The sequence below is a fragment of the Platalea leucorodia genome (assembly GCF_965183815.1).
Source record: "Platalea leucorodia genome assembly, chromosome: 11".
Taxonomy (NCBI): domain Eukaryota; kingdom Metazoa; phylum Chordata; class Aves; order Pelecaniformes; family Threskiornithidae; genus Platalea; species Platalea leucorodia.
Genome location: NC_138833.1, coordinates 23089248 through 23106206, shown reverse-complemented (window position 1 = coordinate 23106206; position 16959 = coordinate 23089248). Strand labels below are relative to the sequence as shown.

Sequence of the window (16959 nt, the reverse complement as noted above, 5' to 3'; positions counted from 1 at the left end):
CCTTTCTGTACAGCCCCAAACGCTTTTGATGGGCTTCTGCAGCCTCATCAGCGGTCAGTGGTAGCTTTTGGACCAGCAAGTGTAGGTGGTAGATCCGAGAGGAAAACGTGGAATTCCTGTGGTTGCTGGTCGGAAGCATCTTGTGCAGCGAGCTAATGCTGAGCGCCCAGGTGGACACGGTTTTGTTTTCTGCGTGCGGAGGCAAAGGACAATGTTTCCTTCTACCGATGGCGATGGGAGCTCTTTTTGGCCATGCCTCTCTCCTGGGATACAGGGATTGGTAGCCCTGAGGTTGGGACTTGCTGACAGCCAGGAGCTGCTGCAATTATCAATAATAATAACAATAATACTAATATTCTCAAGATGGCTTCAAGCATACGCACCACACCCCTCTGCAAACTGATTTCGTAGTGGCTCGATTTCACGTCAGTTTAACAAAATGCTGAATGTGCATAGTTCCTCTTCATTTTATCTTAAAATAGGACATCTAAATAAGGCGCTCTGTAGGCCTTTCCCAGTCTCTCCTGGCTGTCAGCTTTCACTGAGCTTCCCCACACCTCCCACTGCATTTTTCTCCAGGGTAGGAAGAGACTCTGCAATGTAAGTGGGATTCTTCATGGGTGACAAATGTAGCCCGGTGCGATTGTGGGATAGAGAAAAGCAGATACAAACTGCAGCAAATTTGAGAGATGGAAGCGGGGTTTATAGAGGGGATTACGTGCCATAATGTCTTAGATAGCGGAGGGCTGATCCTGGGCTGCGTTAAATGCAGCCTGGTTTAGCGCTTCCTTCAGCTTGTGTTTGCGGTGATGCCAGGGAAGCCGGCGCTGTCTGTGCCACAGCGGCATTCTGTTCTCGCACCGTGTAAGCCGACCCAGGCTCGGTTTCAACCCTCTTGAGGTTCCTGTCGGATCCACGTGCCGGACCTGGTCTCTGCAGTGCCACCGGAGCCACCGAGGTGCACGGCAGCGCGGTCCAGCGTGCTCACTGCAGCGGCACTGCCCCTCGGGCACTACTTTCCAGCAGCGGAAGAATACCCATTAAAAATCTATATCCCATCTACGTGGAGAACCTCACAGCAGACTCTCCAAAGACTTCTTATTTTAAAAGAATTTCTAAATAAACTCCAAGCCACATTTTTGTAAGGGAGGATGGTATTTGCAGAAAAGGTCAAGGCTATAACAGTCGGCATCCTCGGAGATAGGAATTCTCAGCCCCTGCAGCTTCCCATAATTTGTCATGTCTTTAAACCCTCAAGTCCCCATTTTACATTCCCGATCAAGACAGACATGAGGTTTTGATTTCAAAATGAAATGCTCCACTGGCTGGGATGTTTTTCCCTAAAGAAAATGTACAGAAACAAAAATTGTTAGGATTTCACTAATTATATGGTTATGCTTAGCCCCAGCCCCGTGCCAGGACCTGTTAGTGCCGGGAGCGTAGGAGCGGAGCCGGGAGGGACCTTGCGAGGCGTCGGCGGAGCTCCTGCCTCGGGGGGTCCAGCTGCACCCCCGTGCATCGCCTCCCCGCGCTGCTGCTCGCGGGGCAGGGGGCTGCGGTGGGCACGCCGCTGCGGGCTGCCCGGCGCTGCTCGCCGCTCCCCATCTGCTGCGTTTGTCGCGGGGGAAGCGTGCAGCAGTTTGTGACTTTAGCAGGTGTGAGAGAAGCCTTTCCTGCGAGAGTCTGCGGGGAGAGCATGGAAACACGAACATAACTAGCAGCGAAAACTGAGTGGGATTTGTGTTTCTGGTGAGGTGTCAGGAAATAGCTTTAAAAACGCACTGCTGAGAGGCTTCCCAGCAAGCTTTAACTGTTCCCTCACCTGGGAAGGTCGCTGCCGTCCGCTCAGCCGGCGCGATGCTGCGGGGAGCTGCCGTGGAGCTGCCTTGGCTCTCCTGGCACCTCCAGGTGCGGGCTCGGGGGGAGCGAAGGGCCGTGCCTAGGGACCGGTAAGGACGGACGCAGGAGCCCTGGCAGCGGGTTTGACTCGGCTCGCTATGTGGGCTGACATATGTAAATTGCCATATACATTTGTAAATGTTTTGGTATGCCTGAGCAAGCCAATATCTGGAATTAATTTTGTTCTTCTGGGAGGCTAGACAGGGAGCCCGTAGGAGAATAAATCCAAATGGACCACATGTATGAATCTCGGTGGGATTTGTTCGATTGGATGAGACCTGTGTATGGACGTGTGTTTGCAACGCGAATCGCCTTGCTTTGGTTTGCCTTACCTCGCTTGCAAAGTGACTCAGACCAAACTGAACCAAGATCACTCCGGTCTTGAAGCAGACTTGTGTGCTGGTATTAAACATATTTTAAGTTACACACTTCTCAGCATTGTGCAATGCAGAATCCCTGCTCTGCAGTCTCAGGGCTTCTTTTTCTCTCTGTGCTTCTGTACTTTTTTAATGTCAGCACTCTGTTACTTACTGTGCTATTTTGTGCGCCGTGATGCCCTGGGGGAAGGTAAGGGTCACTTCTCCATCACTGACGTCTGGCCACTTTTTGGAGCAGAATGCAGTCTCACCACTTTACGCATCAGGAGATGAAAAATAACTTTTCTAGTTGAAATTGCAAGGAGGATGGGAGAGGGCAGAGCGCAGGTCCCTTAGCTGCATCACAGCCACGGTGCGGACCGGCTCCTCCAAAAAAATGCAGTGGGATCTGTAATGCCAACGAGTGGTCCAGCACCAGCACGGGTCTGGGATCGCATCCCACCAAACTCTGTCACATCTCTGCTGGCAAGATCCACTTTCCCGTTGGTGTTTGATGACAGTCCGTGGCAGGATTATAAGGAGCTGTTGCACCCGAAGGCAAAGAAATGCTACAGGTCCTAGATTGCTGCAAATCACATCTAGGCTTGTGAAGCCCATCTCATCCAAAGGCTTCAACTGGATTAGTTATTTTTAAACCCCACAGGAGGAGTGTTAAAAATGTGCTTTTTCATGGAAGCAGCCTTAAAAAAAATCCGTGCTTTATGTTCTGAGGTGCTTTCTCATCATTTCCCCATCCCCTTGCTGCCTACACCCCAACGCTGTATGAAAATGACTTTGGAGACAACACAAAGTGCTGTTTCTGCAGCTTGCTTTTTGTAAATCTTAGGATTTTGCTTTTCTCCTTTGCTGCAACTCCAGTAAGCACTTAAGATTTTGATATCTGATCATTGCTGGGATGGTGATGGAGTGATCCGAGAGAATTATGGCTCCTGTACGTGCCTGTGACATCCCTGTACAGAGCCACTGGCCGGTACTTATTAATGGATTATTAATAGCTGACAGTGCAGAGGCAAATGGATGTCCTCTGTTTTTAAGGTGAAATCTTGAAGGGATAACTCTTGCTATTACGTGAACCGACTGGGCTTTTCATACATGCAGGACAAATCTTATCGGCTATTACAGGTTTTAGGAAGCGTTGCCGTTGTATTTGTTAATGGGTCTGGCTGAAATCCAGGGCCTGGGGCCTCGGCCCCGCGCTGGGGGCTGCTGACAGCTGGCCCGCAGGCGGGTGCCGTGGCCGGCCGAGCTCCCCGGCCCGGCCCTTAGGGATGCGCTTCGGGGATGCTGAGCTGCGCCCGCAGCCAGCCCGGCTGAGCACCACGTGGTGCCCCTGCCGCCTCCAAGGGGCTTCTGTAAACCAAGATCGTCAGGGCAGTGAGAAGCAGCAGCCCCTAAGCACCTGCATCCCCCTGCTCCCTTCCTAACCTGAGCGCGGAGGAGTTCAAAGCAGATGCGGTGGCTCTGACACGCTGCAGCGAGCCCAGTCGCCAGAGCCTGCTAAGGAAAAACATCCCAGAACGCAGAGAGGCTTTGTCCGAGCCTGGGAAGGACAGGAGCTTCTGCTCCCCGTGTTTTTCATCCTCCGCTTTGTTCTGCGTCTCCCTTTCCACCCTCAAACCAAGCCGCCAGGTCCCAGCCAAGCAGCCAGCGCCGTCTGCCTCCCCCGGGGGAATGACACACGGGTGACAAGGTCTCTGCCCCGCGCCGGCTCTCCCCGGTACGGGGGGACGGGCTGGCCCCGGCCCCGCTGGCACAAGGGACGGGCGCGGGGGCACGAGCAGACGGATCACCTCTGCCCCCCTTGGCCCAGGCTGCTGGCCCTGCCCCACGGGGCTTTTCTTACCCCTTATCGCAGCAGCTGAAATTCCAGTTAGGCAAAACCCAGCCACAGGCTTATTCAAAACATTTATTAGTGTTTAAGGAAAATAATAGTGTGAAAGGTACAGAGCTTTGTCTAAAGCCATACGCATTTTCTTTTTTTACAAGCTTATTTGGCTGCAAATTCTAGATGAGATAAAACTAGTATGTTTTTCTCCCAGAGATTTGGAATTAAGGACAGTTTGTCTTTTTTTTTTTTTTTTTTTCTTTTCTTTTCTTCCTTTTAGTTCAGCACTTTAAGTTAGGACAGCATTTTCCAGGGTTTACTGCTATCTTTTTCCAGTAGGCATTTTGCTTCTCCCAGTATTTCCATTCCAGAACAAGGCTCATTCCAGATGCGAAGCGTAAAGGAAACATTCATACCTTGGCTTTTAAGCTAAACCTCCTTCATGAACAGCAAGTTCATAAGGAACGTTAATTAAAGCATCATACAGTATCTAAATGGACTTTTTCTCTCTTTTTTATAAAGAATTAAGGCTATGTAGATGTCACAATAAAATAATCTCAGGTAAAACGCACCCTATTTGTTAGATATGAAAGAAGGTTTAACAATAAATAAATGATTTATGCTGTCAATAACATTATGGAACTGTATAAAACTATATTTACGCAGCTTTAAACATAAAAAAACATACTAGTGGCATGAATATATACAACACAGGTCATAACGTACGTTTAAATTATCATAGCCAGCAGTGTTCTTTTTTAAATGGAGACACTATAATAAATAGAAATGTTAAATATTTACAATAATAGCATATGTGGAATCAGTAGATGAACACATAAAATCTTCACACACAGAGGAAAAAAAAAGTTATGCCTTATACAAAAATCCCTCCCGCCCACAGCTTGCCCTACGCCCCCAAAGTTTCACTGCCTAAACAAGGGCGATACACAATTTTCCCCACAGAACGAATGAATACAAATAAAACTGTATGCATGCTGAGGTGATATGTTGACTGAGACATTCAAGGATGTAGATCTCTATGTTTGGTTCCCATTGATGAATCAGGCCTCTAATGAGAGAGGGGGTTTATTTTAGTTCAACGCCAGAACGTTACGTTGGTAGCGAGTTGTTTCTGTTTTGCATTTGTTTTCTTCTTTTTTTTTTTTCTTTTTTTTGTTGCTAAAACGCTTGGATTGTCTTTTTGGTTTGAGCTTGTTCTTCGTGGTGGCTCTGGGCCACCAAGGGGGAGAGGACGCTCACGGGAAACCCATGGAGGCACGCTAGAAACCTTCTTATGGTCCCACCAGCGGCCCCTCAGTTTTCGGCGCAGAGGAGCTGGCCATCAGAGGCAGGCCCCAACCGAAACCTCGGCAAGCTCCTCGGCGGGACAGGCTGGGTGCCCCGTCCGCGGGAGAGCCGCGCTGCAACCCAACGGGGCGGCGGGCGCTCTCGCTGCCAGGAGCTCCGCTCCTCCGGTCAGCGTGGTCTTTGCCGCTACAGTACCTGGCCCGATCCCACCTCTTCCCAATTAAGTCGAATGAAAATTTTGACACAGAACTTCGCTAAAATCAGGCAGGATCAAGGTCATGTCTTCAAACAAAGACCCGGCGATCACATAGAGACACACCTTTTCAACTTAACGGTCCTCTCTGGCATCCTACGTGGCTTCTATTAAAAGCAATGCCTATAACTTCTGCGGGTGGATACATGCATTAAACCCTGAATATAGCTATTAGGAGCTGTGTTCACTTAGCAGTAACTAAAATCTGAGTTGGAAATTGTAGCCAAGTTCCAACACCCTCTACTGTTTATACAGCTCCTTCCCACCATGCGACAAGACGTACGTTAGTTCACTGGGTACGTTCTGTCTCTACTGAACTGCCTTCCTGCCCCCACAGCTTTCCTCCCAAACTTTCTAAATGAGAAGGCTCAAATCCCTGGTGTGATTCCCACTTTCTAAGAAAACTCGCTTTTTCTCTAGAGGAAGCCGAAGAGCTCACCCTTCTGTCCCCGTGGGTGCTGTAACCTCCATTTCCAGTACAAGATCTGGGGATGTAGGATTGCAGATCTGCAACCTGAGAATTACAATTGCATAGGGGGTAGGAGAGATGTGTCCGAACACCTCATTCACACTTGAAACTGCTTAGAGACAATAAGCTCTTGACACTCCTCATCTTTAGGAACTCATTCTGCAGAGATTGGTGGCCGTTATCTGCACGGCAATGAGAAAAACCAAGCCAACCCCCTCTCCTTATCTTTGGCATTTGGCTAAACCACAGCTGATAGGCAGGTTAGAGCGGGGCTCCACATCCCAGCAACGCACACCGTGCTGCTGCTAAGGAGAGACGCGTTCCTGATGGGCCTTCAACGCAGCCCTACAGAAGAACTAAGTACGTGGGGTCCTTCGCTGTCCGAGCCTACGCCCGTCCTTTTAAGCTTGGGCTGTCCGTACGGGTGGAGGACCTGTACCACTGAGCGGGCAGGTGTAAGCAGAGACTATGCACAGGGTTTGTAGAGGTCCGCGAGCGTACTCTTGGGGGTCCTCCATGCTGTGCGAGTCGTAACAGTCACATTGCCTTGTCTGGAAGCTGACTACTCGCCTTTGATACGCTGAAGTGATTGGATTAGCAAGTGTCAAGTTGTGCAGTGGTTAAAAAGGAAACAGGGGGCACTTAAACTGGGCAGCATCACCCCGATGGGAACAATGGCTCAGAAGGTAGTTAAGAGAAAGCGGCGGAGCTCCCGACCGCACGGTTCCTGTGCGGGAGACGGGGTAGCTATTTCATCAGAGTGTCACATAGGGAGCCTTGAGCTCTTGCCTTCTCAGCCACAGGCAGAAACCAAATCCCCCTGGAATTCAGCCATCTGCTGTAAGGCTGCGCCCTAAACCTTCGGAGGTGCTAAGCCACAAGCGGCCACATGCAATCTGGCAGAGCCCTCTTGGAACCTTCTCCCCAGCCAAGGGGACCAAGAGAAAAAAAACCAAACGCCCAAAACAACCCAACAACCCCCAAACAAGATCCTAAATTTCAGCCGATGTCCATTTCATAAAAAAGGGGAAAGGAATTTAGTCGGAGACATTTTGCCACGTTTGGTGGCTGCTCGAGTGTCAAGTTTGCTGGATTGATAACCCATTGCCACTGCTCTCCCTTTGCTACTATATACACTGTTGCTGAGGTCCATATATATCTTGCAATGCCCTGTGCTTGACCTCTGAATGGGAAATGCTTTGGAATGTCCATAGACGGGAAGATGGGACTCAACGGAGGAGGTTTCCAGTGGAGGGGGAGGATGGGGGGAACGTGGAGTTGGTGCCTTTTTTCACCTCCGGATGTCAGAGAAGTCGGACAGTTCGTCTGCCCGGTCCATGATCCCATGTGCCCCTTTGGGACCGTGGCCCCCAGCTTTCACCCGGGCATGGGCGTTCAAGTGGCCCTTGGTACCTCTCTCGCCCTTGGATGCTCGCGAGCTCTCCCTGTAGTCGGAGTCGGAGTGGGCCAGCATGTCCCCGCGGCCAGCAGCAGCTTTGCTGGCTTCACCTGGCTTCTTCTCGGGACCCAGGATGGTGTCACCGTGCACAGCCGAGGTGCAGAAGCTAAGGATGGAGCAGAGACTTCCCCAGTTCTGTTCGCACTGGGCCTGGACGCTTCTTGTTATTGCCTTTTTCACCTCCTCGCCACAGGTGAGCAGGATATTCACTAGGTCAACGTAGGGCCTAGAGGTAAAGGAAAGAGAGAGGAGAGTCAAAAAATATATAAGGGCTCTCTCTCAGTCAGCAAGCGTAACGGCGGCTCTGCCTTACCCTCCCCTGTGCACAGCACAGCTCAGGAGCGTGAGCCCCCGCCACCCACTGACGCGGCGGCCTTGCAGAGCGATTCTGCGCCACGCGTTTATTACGCAATATGTTCTATTCTGATCGGCCGTATCGCTGTCCGAAACGCGCACGATGGCATCCTGTCAAACGAAGCTTCACGCAAGGGCTGGATCTGCCTTGGTTGCTGCCCCACCGGAGATGCTCTGGGAGAACGGTCACGTCCACCGGAGGAATACATGAGGTCTACGCGCTTGGCAAATGGGGCTGTCAAATGGAAGAACCGCTCTCTCACACCTCCTGCCTCTCTCTCTTTCCATGCCCCTTCACCGTTGTTAGGATACACGACAAAGGAAACCTGCTCATCTCCAGAGCCAGCAACCTCATCAGACAGCTTGCTGTCTCCAGGCTGGCCCAGAGCCCACACCGGTCACTGCTCTGCCGGAGGGAGGCTCTTCCTCACCTCTGCAACCAGCAACAGGTACTCAGCTAGAGCTTCTCTGGCTTTTCTCATCATCTTTAGCCTTCCCTGAAGCACCAGGTGATCTCCACCACAAGCAAGATCCCATCCGGACTGAGGATCCGACCGCACAGAGCTCAGACACATGGAAATCCACTCTGGTGGCACTATTTCTTCCCACACCAAGTTTTTTTTTTTCTTGATTTCCTTACAGAGTCGAGTACAGCTTTCCGTATATACCTTTTCCCAGCCAAACAAGGACTCCAAACGAGCGCTGGCCCAATACCGTTTCTGCTTCCCACCCATCCCTCCGTGCCCCCACAGCACAAGGCAGCCCGAGCGCAGGCGCTTCGGCCTCCTCAGCCACGGCTCACCCGGTGCAGCGATTTTACAACAGTTGCGGTCACAAGTTTTGGGGGTCAATATTGATGTTGTCTATTGACACAACCGCTCAGCGGCTAGCAGGCCCAGAAGGACGTGATGAGAAGTCTTCCACGGTAGGAACCCTCCACAGTGCAAGTGGAGAGCTGCCTGGGGTCCGCAGCCGTGGTTGTGGGCACCCCGTCCACCAGCTCCGGTGGCTGCGGACAAGTCTACATCTCTTCCCATGAACTAAGTCAGAAGAGACGAGGAAAGCCAAGAGACTGCAATCAGCGTCTGACACTACCCTGATTTTACTTTGCCCAACTGCTGAAACTCATTTCGAATGACTAATCTTGGAGAGCCACCTATTCCCCTATCTCAAAATATTTCCCATGTTTGGATTGTTTCTGCCATTTAAAAAAAGTTCCTTGGAATGCAGCAGCGACGGATCTGCCAGGGCCTGTCACCACTTCCACCGCAGCAAACGGGCTGACCCCCACCCCACCGCAGCTGACTCTGGAGGCTTCGCCGCCCGACCGCGTTCCTCAACACTCCTCGGGAGAAAACGGGCAGAATAAGATAGTCAGAGAACAAGTCTGAGAGCTGCCACTTGCTTCCCCGCTCTTAGTTTTTGTTTTAAATGTAAAATAGAAGATGAGAGAGAACCGAGCACATCGCGTACAAAGTGATCCAGCAGAAGGAGGCCAAAAAAAAAAAAAAAGATAAATCAGTTGTTGAAATTGGGCATAACCTTTGCAAAAAATCTTCGGAAGAAAAAGGCTGCTGCTATGACTAAAAAGTGGCTCAGCTGCCAAATATTTCAGGTATTCAGAGTCTGCCAGAGCCCTGCGGATTAATACTGGCCCATTTCTCCTTCGCTGTTTTACTTTCTGCGTTTCAGCTGGCCTGACCATAGTACCTGAACTGAGCACAAGGCTGCAAGTCAGCAGACGTGATTTTATTTCCAGCTCTGCCACACTTGCCTATTGATCTTGAACGAGTTCCTGAGTTCAAAAGCTTCAGAGATGGTCGCTAAATTTAGGGGAGGGGAGGAGGCTGGCTGCCTTCTATTTGGGGAGTCCCGCATGGGAAAGCTAAGCTCCGGCTCCGTGAGATGCTGAAAATGAAGTGTAGGAAGCTCTAAATGAGATCATGCAAATTATAGGTGTTCGGCTGAACGATCCGTCTCTTCTCAAACCGAGAACCCCCCAGTTAAGCTCCCCAGAAATAAGCAGCTGCCTTTGAGCATTCCTGCTTTAGCCTGTTTGTAAAACAAGGACAACTTACTTCTCTTTGGACAGGCCTGGGACTTTCACAGTTGTTCTCATCTCCAGCTGCTGGGGGGGTTAACTGGCCCCAAGCACCCGATGCACAGCCCACTCCCACAGCGAGCAGTGCCCACAGCGAGGTGCTGCTGCGCCGGACGGAGCCCCGCGTCCCCTCTCCCCCCGGCAGCGGACGCTGCCCCTCGCCCCGGGCACGGCCAGCAGCCCTGGCGAGGCCAAGAGCGGCCACCAGCCGTGACTTTGATCCCGGCCTCAGGAATGTCCATGGAAAGGGCCTTGCTTTCAGGCCACCGTGTTCAGCTCATGCAAACCACAGCAAACCATTCTGCGTTTCAGAGCAAACTGGCATCAAAGCATCTCTCTGCCACTGCAGCTTAAGCATTAGGGGGGTGGTTTTCAACAGAAAGTGAGGGAACTGGGGCATAGCTCCTTTGGAGACCAATGAAAACGCAAGGCTAAAAGTCCAGAAGAAATGATTCTGTAAAAAAAAAAAAGAGTATCTGTCATGACGACTGGGATTTGGGGTTTCTGTGCTCATATCCGCCAGGGACAAGGAGGCACAGAGGCGTGGCAGGAAGATGCTCTAAGGTAAGCCGGCTGCCAGGCTGCGGCTCAGCCTTCTTGTTTGGGAGCGAGATGTTCACCTGCAAGAAAAACAGGCTCCGATTTTTGCATCTGTGCACAAAGAGTTGGTACAAACAGCTTGTGCCTGCTTTGTTGCTGTCATGTAGCAGCTTTGATCAACTCCAAATAGGATTCACGCCTGCCGTTCCTCGGAGGGCAGCCGTGTTCCCCGTCAGAGGGATGAACTCCTCAAAATCTGACTTGTGCCTTCACTTTGTACACCTCCATGTTTTATTAAAAAGCATCTGAGATTAATAAGGAATAAGATGAATGGGAGATTACCTGGGGGACTGCAGCTCTTTCAGGGACAATTAACTACAAGACATTTGAAAGTACGTATTTAAAGAAGAAATTATCATCTTACTGACAACTTTGCATAGACCTTCTTCCCCGTTCTCCTCTAGCTGTCATCTTTAACAAGATACCGGGGTCCGGAACGGTGCCTTTGAGCTCAGAAAGCGCAGAGACATTGTGAGGTGCCTCTGGAAACAGCAGACACTGACGCTGTATTTGCTAAAGGACCACAGAGACAGCCGGACCCAACTTCAACCCGTTCCACTCCCTTCCACAGCCACATCTAGCCCTTCGTAAACAAACTGCTCTTCGAGGGCCCCTGCGAAGAAAGCATTACCTTGGTCTGGTACATGGGAAAACAAGACGTGCTTAAGGCCAGGAGGAGGTGAAACAGCTCTCGGGCAGATGCACAGCCCGCTGGCACCATCGTGCTCCTGGAAGGAGCTCCCACGCCTCTGACTGCACCAGCGCGGAGGCACTTACTCATGCTGCAGCAGGTCTTTGAAGTGAATCATCTCCACAATGACCTGGACGTTCTCCTTGGCAGCGGAGCAGAGGTCATGCTTCAGGTAGCACTCCCGCTGTAACTGGAACACCATCTCTTTAATGGCAGGGCACTTACGGCTGATGCAGCTGAATTTATGCCTCAAGGCATGAGCCTTACACTTCAGAGCGTCTTTAATGAAGGATTTTCCCTGAGAAGAAAAGAAATGGAGTAGGTCTGTATTTTTGTCCATTAAGCACAGCAGCTGATTTATGCCCAGCTAGCTGCTCCTCTGCAGGGCAATGTCCAGGGTTATCAGATTGCTAAGGGTACCACTTCATGGCTTGTCCCCCTCTTCTCTTGGTTTCTCTGCCCTTAAAGCTCACGCCAAGTTACCTGGCCTCGCTATTCCAGGGCAGCTGAACTCACAGGGCTTCTCACTGGCATTCTGAGGTTTCCTCTACCCCAACAGCCGAATGCCCAGCAAGGGAAGGGCAGAAGTAAGCACCCTGAAATAACTGAATGCCTGAGTTACTGGCTTTGTTTGCTTCTGGGGTGTCAGCACAGCAGGTTCACGCAAGGAGAGGGCTGCGGTCCCCAGGACCACATGCAGATACCCATTCAGCAACTGCAAATTAGGCTTTTTAAATTTTAAAATTAGTTTGCAAACTCACAGACACGGATGCACTGTCTATAGGCACCTGCCCCATTCCCCATCCGTCAGTACTCTCTCTGCTACCACTTCCTCAGAGAGGGACTCAAATCAGCACTAATAATAATCCTACGGTGTCTTGATGTCTGTCTGCTGCCAGAAATTCTGAGTGAGATTAAAAAAAATCAAGAAACTAAAAAAAGTAGGTTGCAGGAAAGCTGCTTTAGCAGCATCTCTTTAACCCCTGTTTGCGACTCCTTCATTCAATCGCTTAGCGGGCACCAAAACCACCCCTCCCGCCTCCCTTCGCCACCCGGTACTACAGCTGCCGTGCACCGTGCGTGCGGCGCGGTCCGACAGCTCTGCTCAGGCGCCCTTTGCTTTGCCGAGCCGTCGGTGCGGGGAAGCTTCCTGCGCTGCCTCCGTCTCTTCGTTAGCTTCAGGTTTTTTCACACAAGTGCTTCATGAAGACCAAATTCTTATTAACCTTTACCCAAAGAGTACGCTGGCACAGCTCCACTGACGTTCACTAAGATTCACCCAGACCTGCAAGCAGATTTTGTCCCCAAATTGTTTCAAGCCAGAAATGTTTCTTGCTGATCAAAGGACTGCTTCCGTCATCATCCCCTTCTGTTCCCTCTACCGAAGGCACTGGCTTGCCCTTCCCTTCAGTAACAAACGTGCACAGCACATTAGGCAAATAAGGATAAAAAAAAAGAAAACTCCTATGCAAATCAAACCTGCCATCAATTCTCAGGTTTCAGAGGGAAAGAAGGAGAGCAGAAAGCAGAGAACAGAAAATGGCCAGTGTTAGTCTTGTCATTTAATGCAGCCTGAAATAACCGTAGATAACGGAGATGAGCCATGAAAAGCCATGTCCTAGCAGAGGCTGAAGTCACCTCTGCATTAAATAAAGCTCCAGGGGTTTAATACTTCTGCGCTGCAATGGAGGCAGCCTGGATGCGGAACGGGCTGGATGCGACTGGCAATAGCTGGGGACCCTGGGGGACAGGCGGCAGTGGCTAGGCTCAGCCTCGGGGGCACGCTTCCCTCCCCTCCCAGCAGGGCCTGCGTCTTTGCTCGACTTTGTTCATTGACAGAATATTGTGCAAAAATAAACGAGTGTTCTCTGGGAGCCACTTGGAAATTAAGCTGAAGGTTTTCAGATACCCGCAGAAGAAGCGATTCCCGTTTTAATGGCTAGCCAGACCCTTTGTACGTCCTTGAGAATTTGAGCCTCAGACTCCAGCACTTCAAAAGTGCTTCCTACTGGGTGGTCCCACCATCCCGCACGGAACAGGCTGAATCCTCAGGACAGCTCTGCTTTATACCGTGCTTTTAACGGTGCCATGAGGCTGGTGCTTTTGGTCAAGTTATACTGTAAACTGCCTGGTCAAGCCAAATGCCGCTGGCCCGTCGTCATGTTCTCTTCCCTCCACACTGAAACGGGAGAGGAGGTTTACAAGACATAATGACAGGATGTCTCAATGATGCATAAATGGTCTGGGGAGAAAATGAAGGAGACAAACTTAATACCGCATACCATGTCAGTAATGTGTTTTAACGTCAGTGCTTGATCCAAAGACTTAAATTTGACTACAGCAGCTTTAGGAGGTTGCCTGTACTGGTCGTGCGCAAGTCTTGAGGACCAACTTTACTAACTGCACATTGGGAAATATTTCGATACGTCTAGGTGAACTGGGTGCCCGAGCTGCATTTCAGAGTCGGCTTTGAACAAACATGGTGTAAAAGCTTAAGCCGCTTAGTGTTTCTGAAAACCACGTTCAGCTACGTTAGCGTCCCGATTTAGTCATCCTGGGTACAGGAGGGAGAAGCGATCGCAGGGAGCTGTGGCTGCAGGCCGCCTGTCCGCTGCTGTTCCCGTTCTTGGGTCCGAGTCTGGGCCCTCGGAAAGATTCCTATTGAAGCTGGTCACGAGCAAAAGTAGATTTGCTCCGTAACGGTAACTTTTTTTGCCAAAGATGTGTTAAAGACCTCAAGTACAGGCCACGTGTATATTGGAAGCAAGCAGAGAGGTAGGACATTTCACTGCGTTACCTGGGCATCGAATTTTCCAGCGTTGTGCAGGAATGTCATGCAGATCTCGTGTAAGCCTCGGATCTCGCAAGAATTGTTTTCAAAGCATTCAAACACTCCGCATCCCACATCGCCAGCATTAACCAGGCAGTGCTGGATTTCAGCTAGAATGAGCATTGATTACAGTTAATTTGAAGAACTGTTCATAGAAGCTGGTGGTGGGTAGGGTGGGGAGGGAAAGAGTTATTTTGCTAACATCATCAGTTCAAACGAAAAAACACATGTGACAACAGTTATTGTACCCACAGCATGCCCACTTTTTGCAGAAATTAGGCCAAAACTTGGGTGTATTATGTTATGAAAGTGATAGCCAAGAAGTAAATGCCAAATCCACTACACTTACGTCAAGCTGTTTCACTTGAGAACTGTCTAACGCTTTTGCATTCCTCAGGAGCAAAGGATGGGCATGATTTTTGCTGTCTGACTCGTACAAAGTCCCCCATCAAATTTAAGTACCAAAACGCGAAGCCCAGGACCTAGCCAGCTAAAATTTCTCATTTCTGGTACTTGGAGCTGGTTTCTGGTGATTGAGCATGATGTTTTTTACAGACCGCTGGGTTTCCCCTGTCGTCATGGCTTCCAAGTTAATGGCAAAAATCCCACCGATAAATAAAGTCCTTTGCACTGAGCGTTGCATAAAGCTGCAACTATGTCCTCACCTATGCAGAAATCGATGGCAAATACATGTATTTATATACGTAGTAGGTAAAATAGACCTGCTGGAGCTGGCCGTTGCATACGTGTTTATTCTGCCCTTTCAGATGTTATGTAATGCTGTAAAAAATGCTGTCTAATACTCACTTACCAAAAAAACCCCAGAAATCTAATTCTTAACAAGACAGCTTCTGGTCCTTTAAAAAAAAATGGATGTAGTAGTACTGCCAGGGGGAAGGTGGTTGCTGAAAAAGCCTGGGGATAAAGTTAAACAGGGGCAGCTTTTAGACCAGAACTGAGGATGCTGAGAACTGCCGTGCTCTGTGCCCTGGTGGTACCTTTAATTAAAGCTCGCCCTCGGGAGCCGGCCTAATCCCCCTCCCCGCCGCAGCACGTTTCGGCATTCCCGGCCTCCCCCCCGCCATGCGGACCATTCCCGAGCCTTCCCAGCAACTTTCCCTCTGCTTTGGGCCCGCTCCGGGCGCAGGGGAGCCGCGGGTGGCGAAGCGGAGCTCGCAGCACCCCCCAGCCCCAACCCGCGGCGCTGCCGCTGCCTTTATTGCATCTTTTTCTTTCTTTTTTTTTTTTTCCCCTCCTTTTTTTCTCCCTTCTACCTGCCCCGAAGCGCAGCTGGGGGGGACACGGACGGACAGACGGACACGGGATTGCCTCGGCCACCCGCGCAAAGCTGCGCCAAGCCGGAGGCGCGGCGGGGGGGAAAATGGAGCTCTTTGTGGAGCGCTGCGGAGCGCGGAGCCGGGCTTTTTCGGGGCCGGGAGCTGGGCTGCGGTGCTTGTGTTGGCATCCGGAGGCAAAGCCCTCGCCGGATCACATGTCCTGGCTCCGGCGTGCTGAGAACTGCACAGTGCCGTGATTCACATGTGGCAGTCCCTAATGGGCATTCGTGCATTCCTGCTCGTGTGTGTTTAAACACGTCTCGCAGCAGCGAGAGTGTTAAAAAAAAAAAAAAAGGGGGGGGGGGGGAAGGAGAAACGGGGGGGGGGGGGGGGAAGGGAAGCGTCTGGATCCCGCGCGCTCTCTTTGCACGGCTGGGAAGCGATCCAGCAAAGTGCACGCCTCAGCTCTCTCTTTCTAGGCAGATAATACCCGGGGGAGGGAGCGCAGGGGGCGGGAGAGGAGGAGAGAAACCCCCGGTCCGTTGCATCATTGCACGACTCCCTATGGAGGAGGCAGAGCACCAGTCACTTCCAGCCGCTTCCCCTTCCCTCCCGTCCCCGTGTCCCCCCCCCCGGCACGGCTGCAATCGCTGCGCCGAGAAACTTTCTCCTCCCCAGCTCCAGCCCCGCATCCCCGCGGCCGGCAGCATCCCCGGGCCGGGCCGGGCCGGGCCCCCGCAGGGCTCCCCGCCGGCCCCGGGGCCGCTCGGCACCGACGCCGCGCCCGGCGCGGCCGCCTGGCCCGGAGCTGCCGCGGCTGTTGCAAGGGCAACACGTGCTTGGCAAAGCCGGGCTTTAAAGGTAATTAGGAGCGAGCTCTTATTTCCGCTGATGATTTATGCCTGACAGTCGGACACCGAAATCAAGCGCCTGTCAGAACTCCCGGCGGCGATCTCCCCGGCGCCCCAGGAGCGGGGGGGGGGACCCGCGGGCCCCCGTCGCGCCCCCCGCCGCCCCCCGTACCTGTGTTCTGCAGGGACAGGCGCCCCTTCTGCGGCGGGGTCCGGTCCTGCGGCCCCTCCGGCGGGTGGGTGGCCTCAGTCCCCGCCGCCGCCCGGGCGCCGGCGAGCAGCAGGGCCAGGGCCAGGGCCAGCAGCTCGCCGCGGAGCTCCGCGCACATGGTCGCGCCTTCCCCCCGCCGCCGCCGCCGCCGCCGCCGCCGCGTCCTCCCCCGCGGGGTGCCGCACCCGGGCCCGGCGCGCTCCTCGCCGCGGCCCCGCGAACCGCATGTGCCCGGCGCGGCGGCGAGCGCGGAGTGGCGGCGGCGGCGCCGGAGGGAGCCTCAAATATCCCCGCCGAGCGCCGGTGTCACTCGCATGAGGGAGCCGAGCAGGTGTCGCTCCGCGCCGCGGCCAATGGCAGCCGCCGCCCGGCTCCGCCCGCCCGCCGGGGGCCGGCCCGGCCCCGCCGGCAGGTTGCAGCCTCCCGCCCCCCCCGGCCCCCCCGCCGCGCCGCG

The 16959-nt window shown here is 52.4% G+C and overlaps 1 protein-coding gene across 1 annotated transcript; it reads right to left on the bottom strand.

Moving 5' to 3' along the window:
• Nucleotides 1-5102: 5102 nt before the first annotated feature.
• On the bottom strand, nucleotides 5103-16623 carry STC2 (stanniocalcin 2; the record flags this gene model as incomplete). Its single annotated transcript, XM_082323948.1, has 4 exons — nucleotides 5103-7816; nucleotides 11423-11634; nucleotides 14134-14276; nucleotides 16467-16623. 4 exons carry the CDS (start codon nucleotides 16621-16623, stop codon nucleotides 7423-7425), a joined length of 906 nt encoding a protein of 301 aa, XP_082180074.1. The 3' UTR covers nucleotides 5103-7422.
• Between the last annotated feature and the right edge of the window lie 336 nt (nucleotides 16624-16959).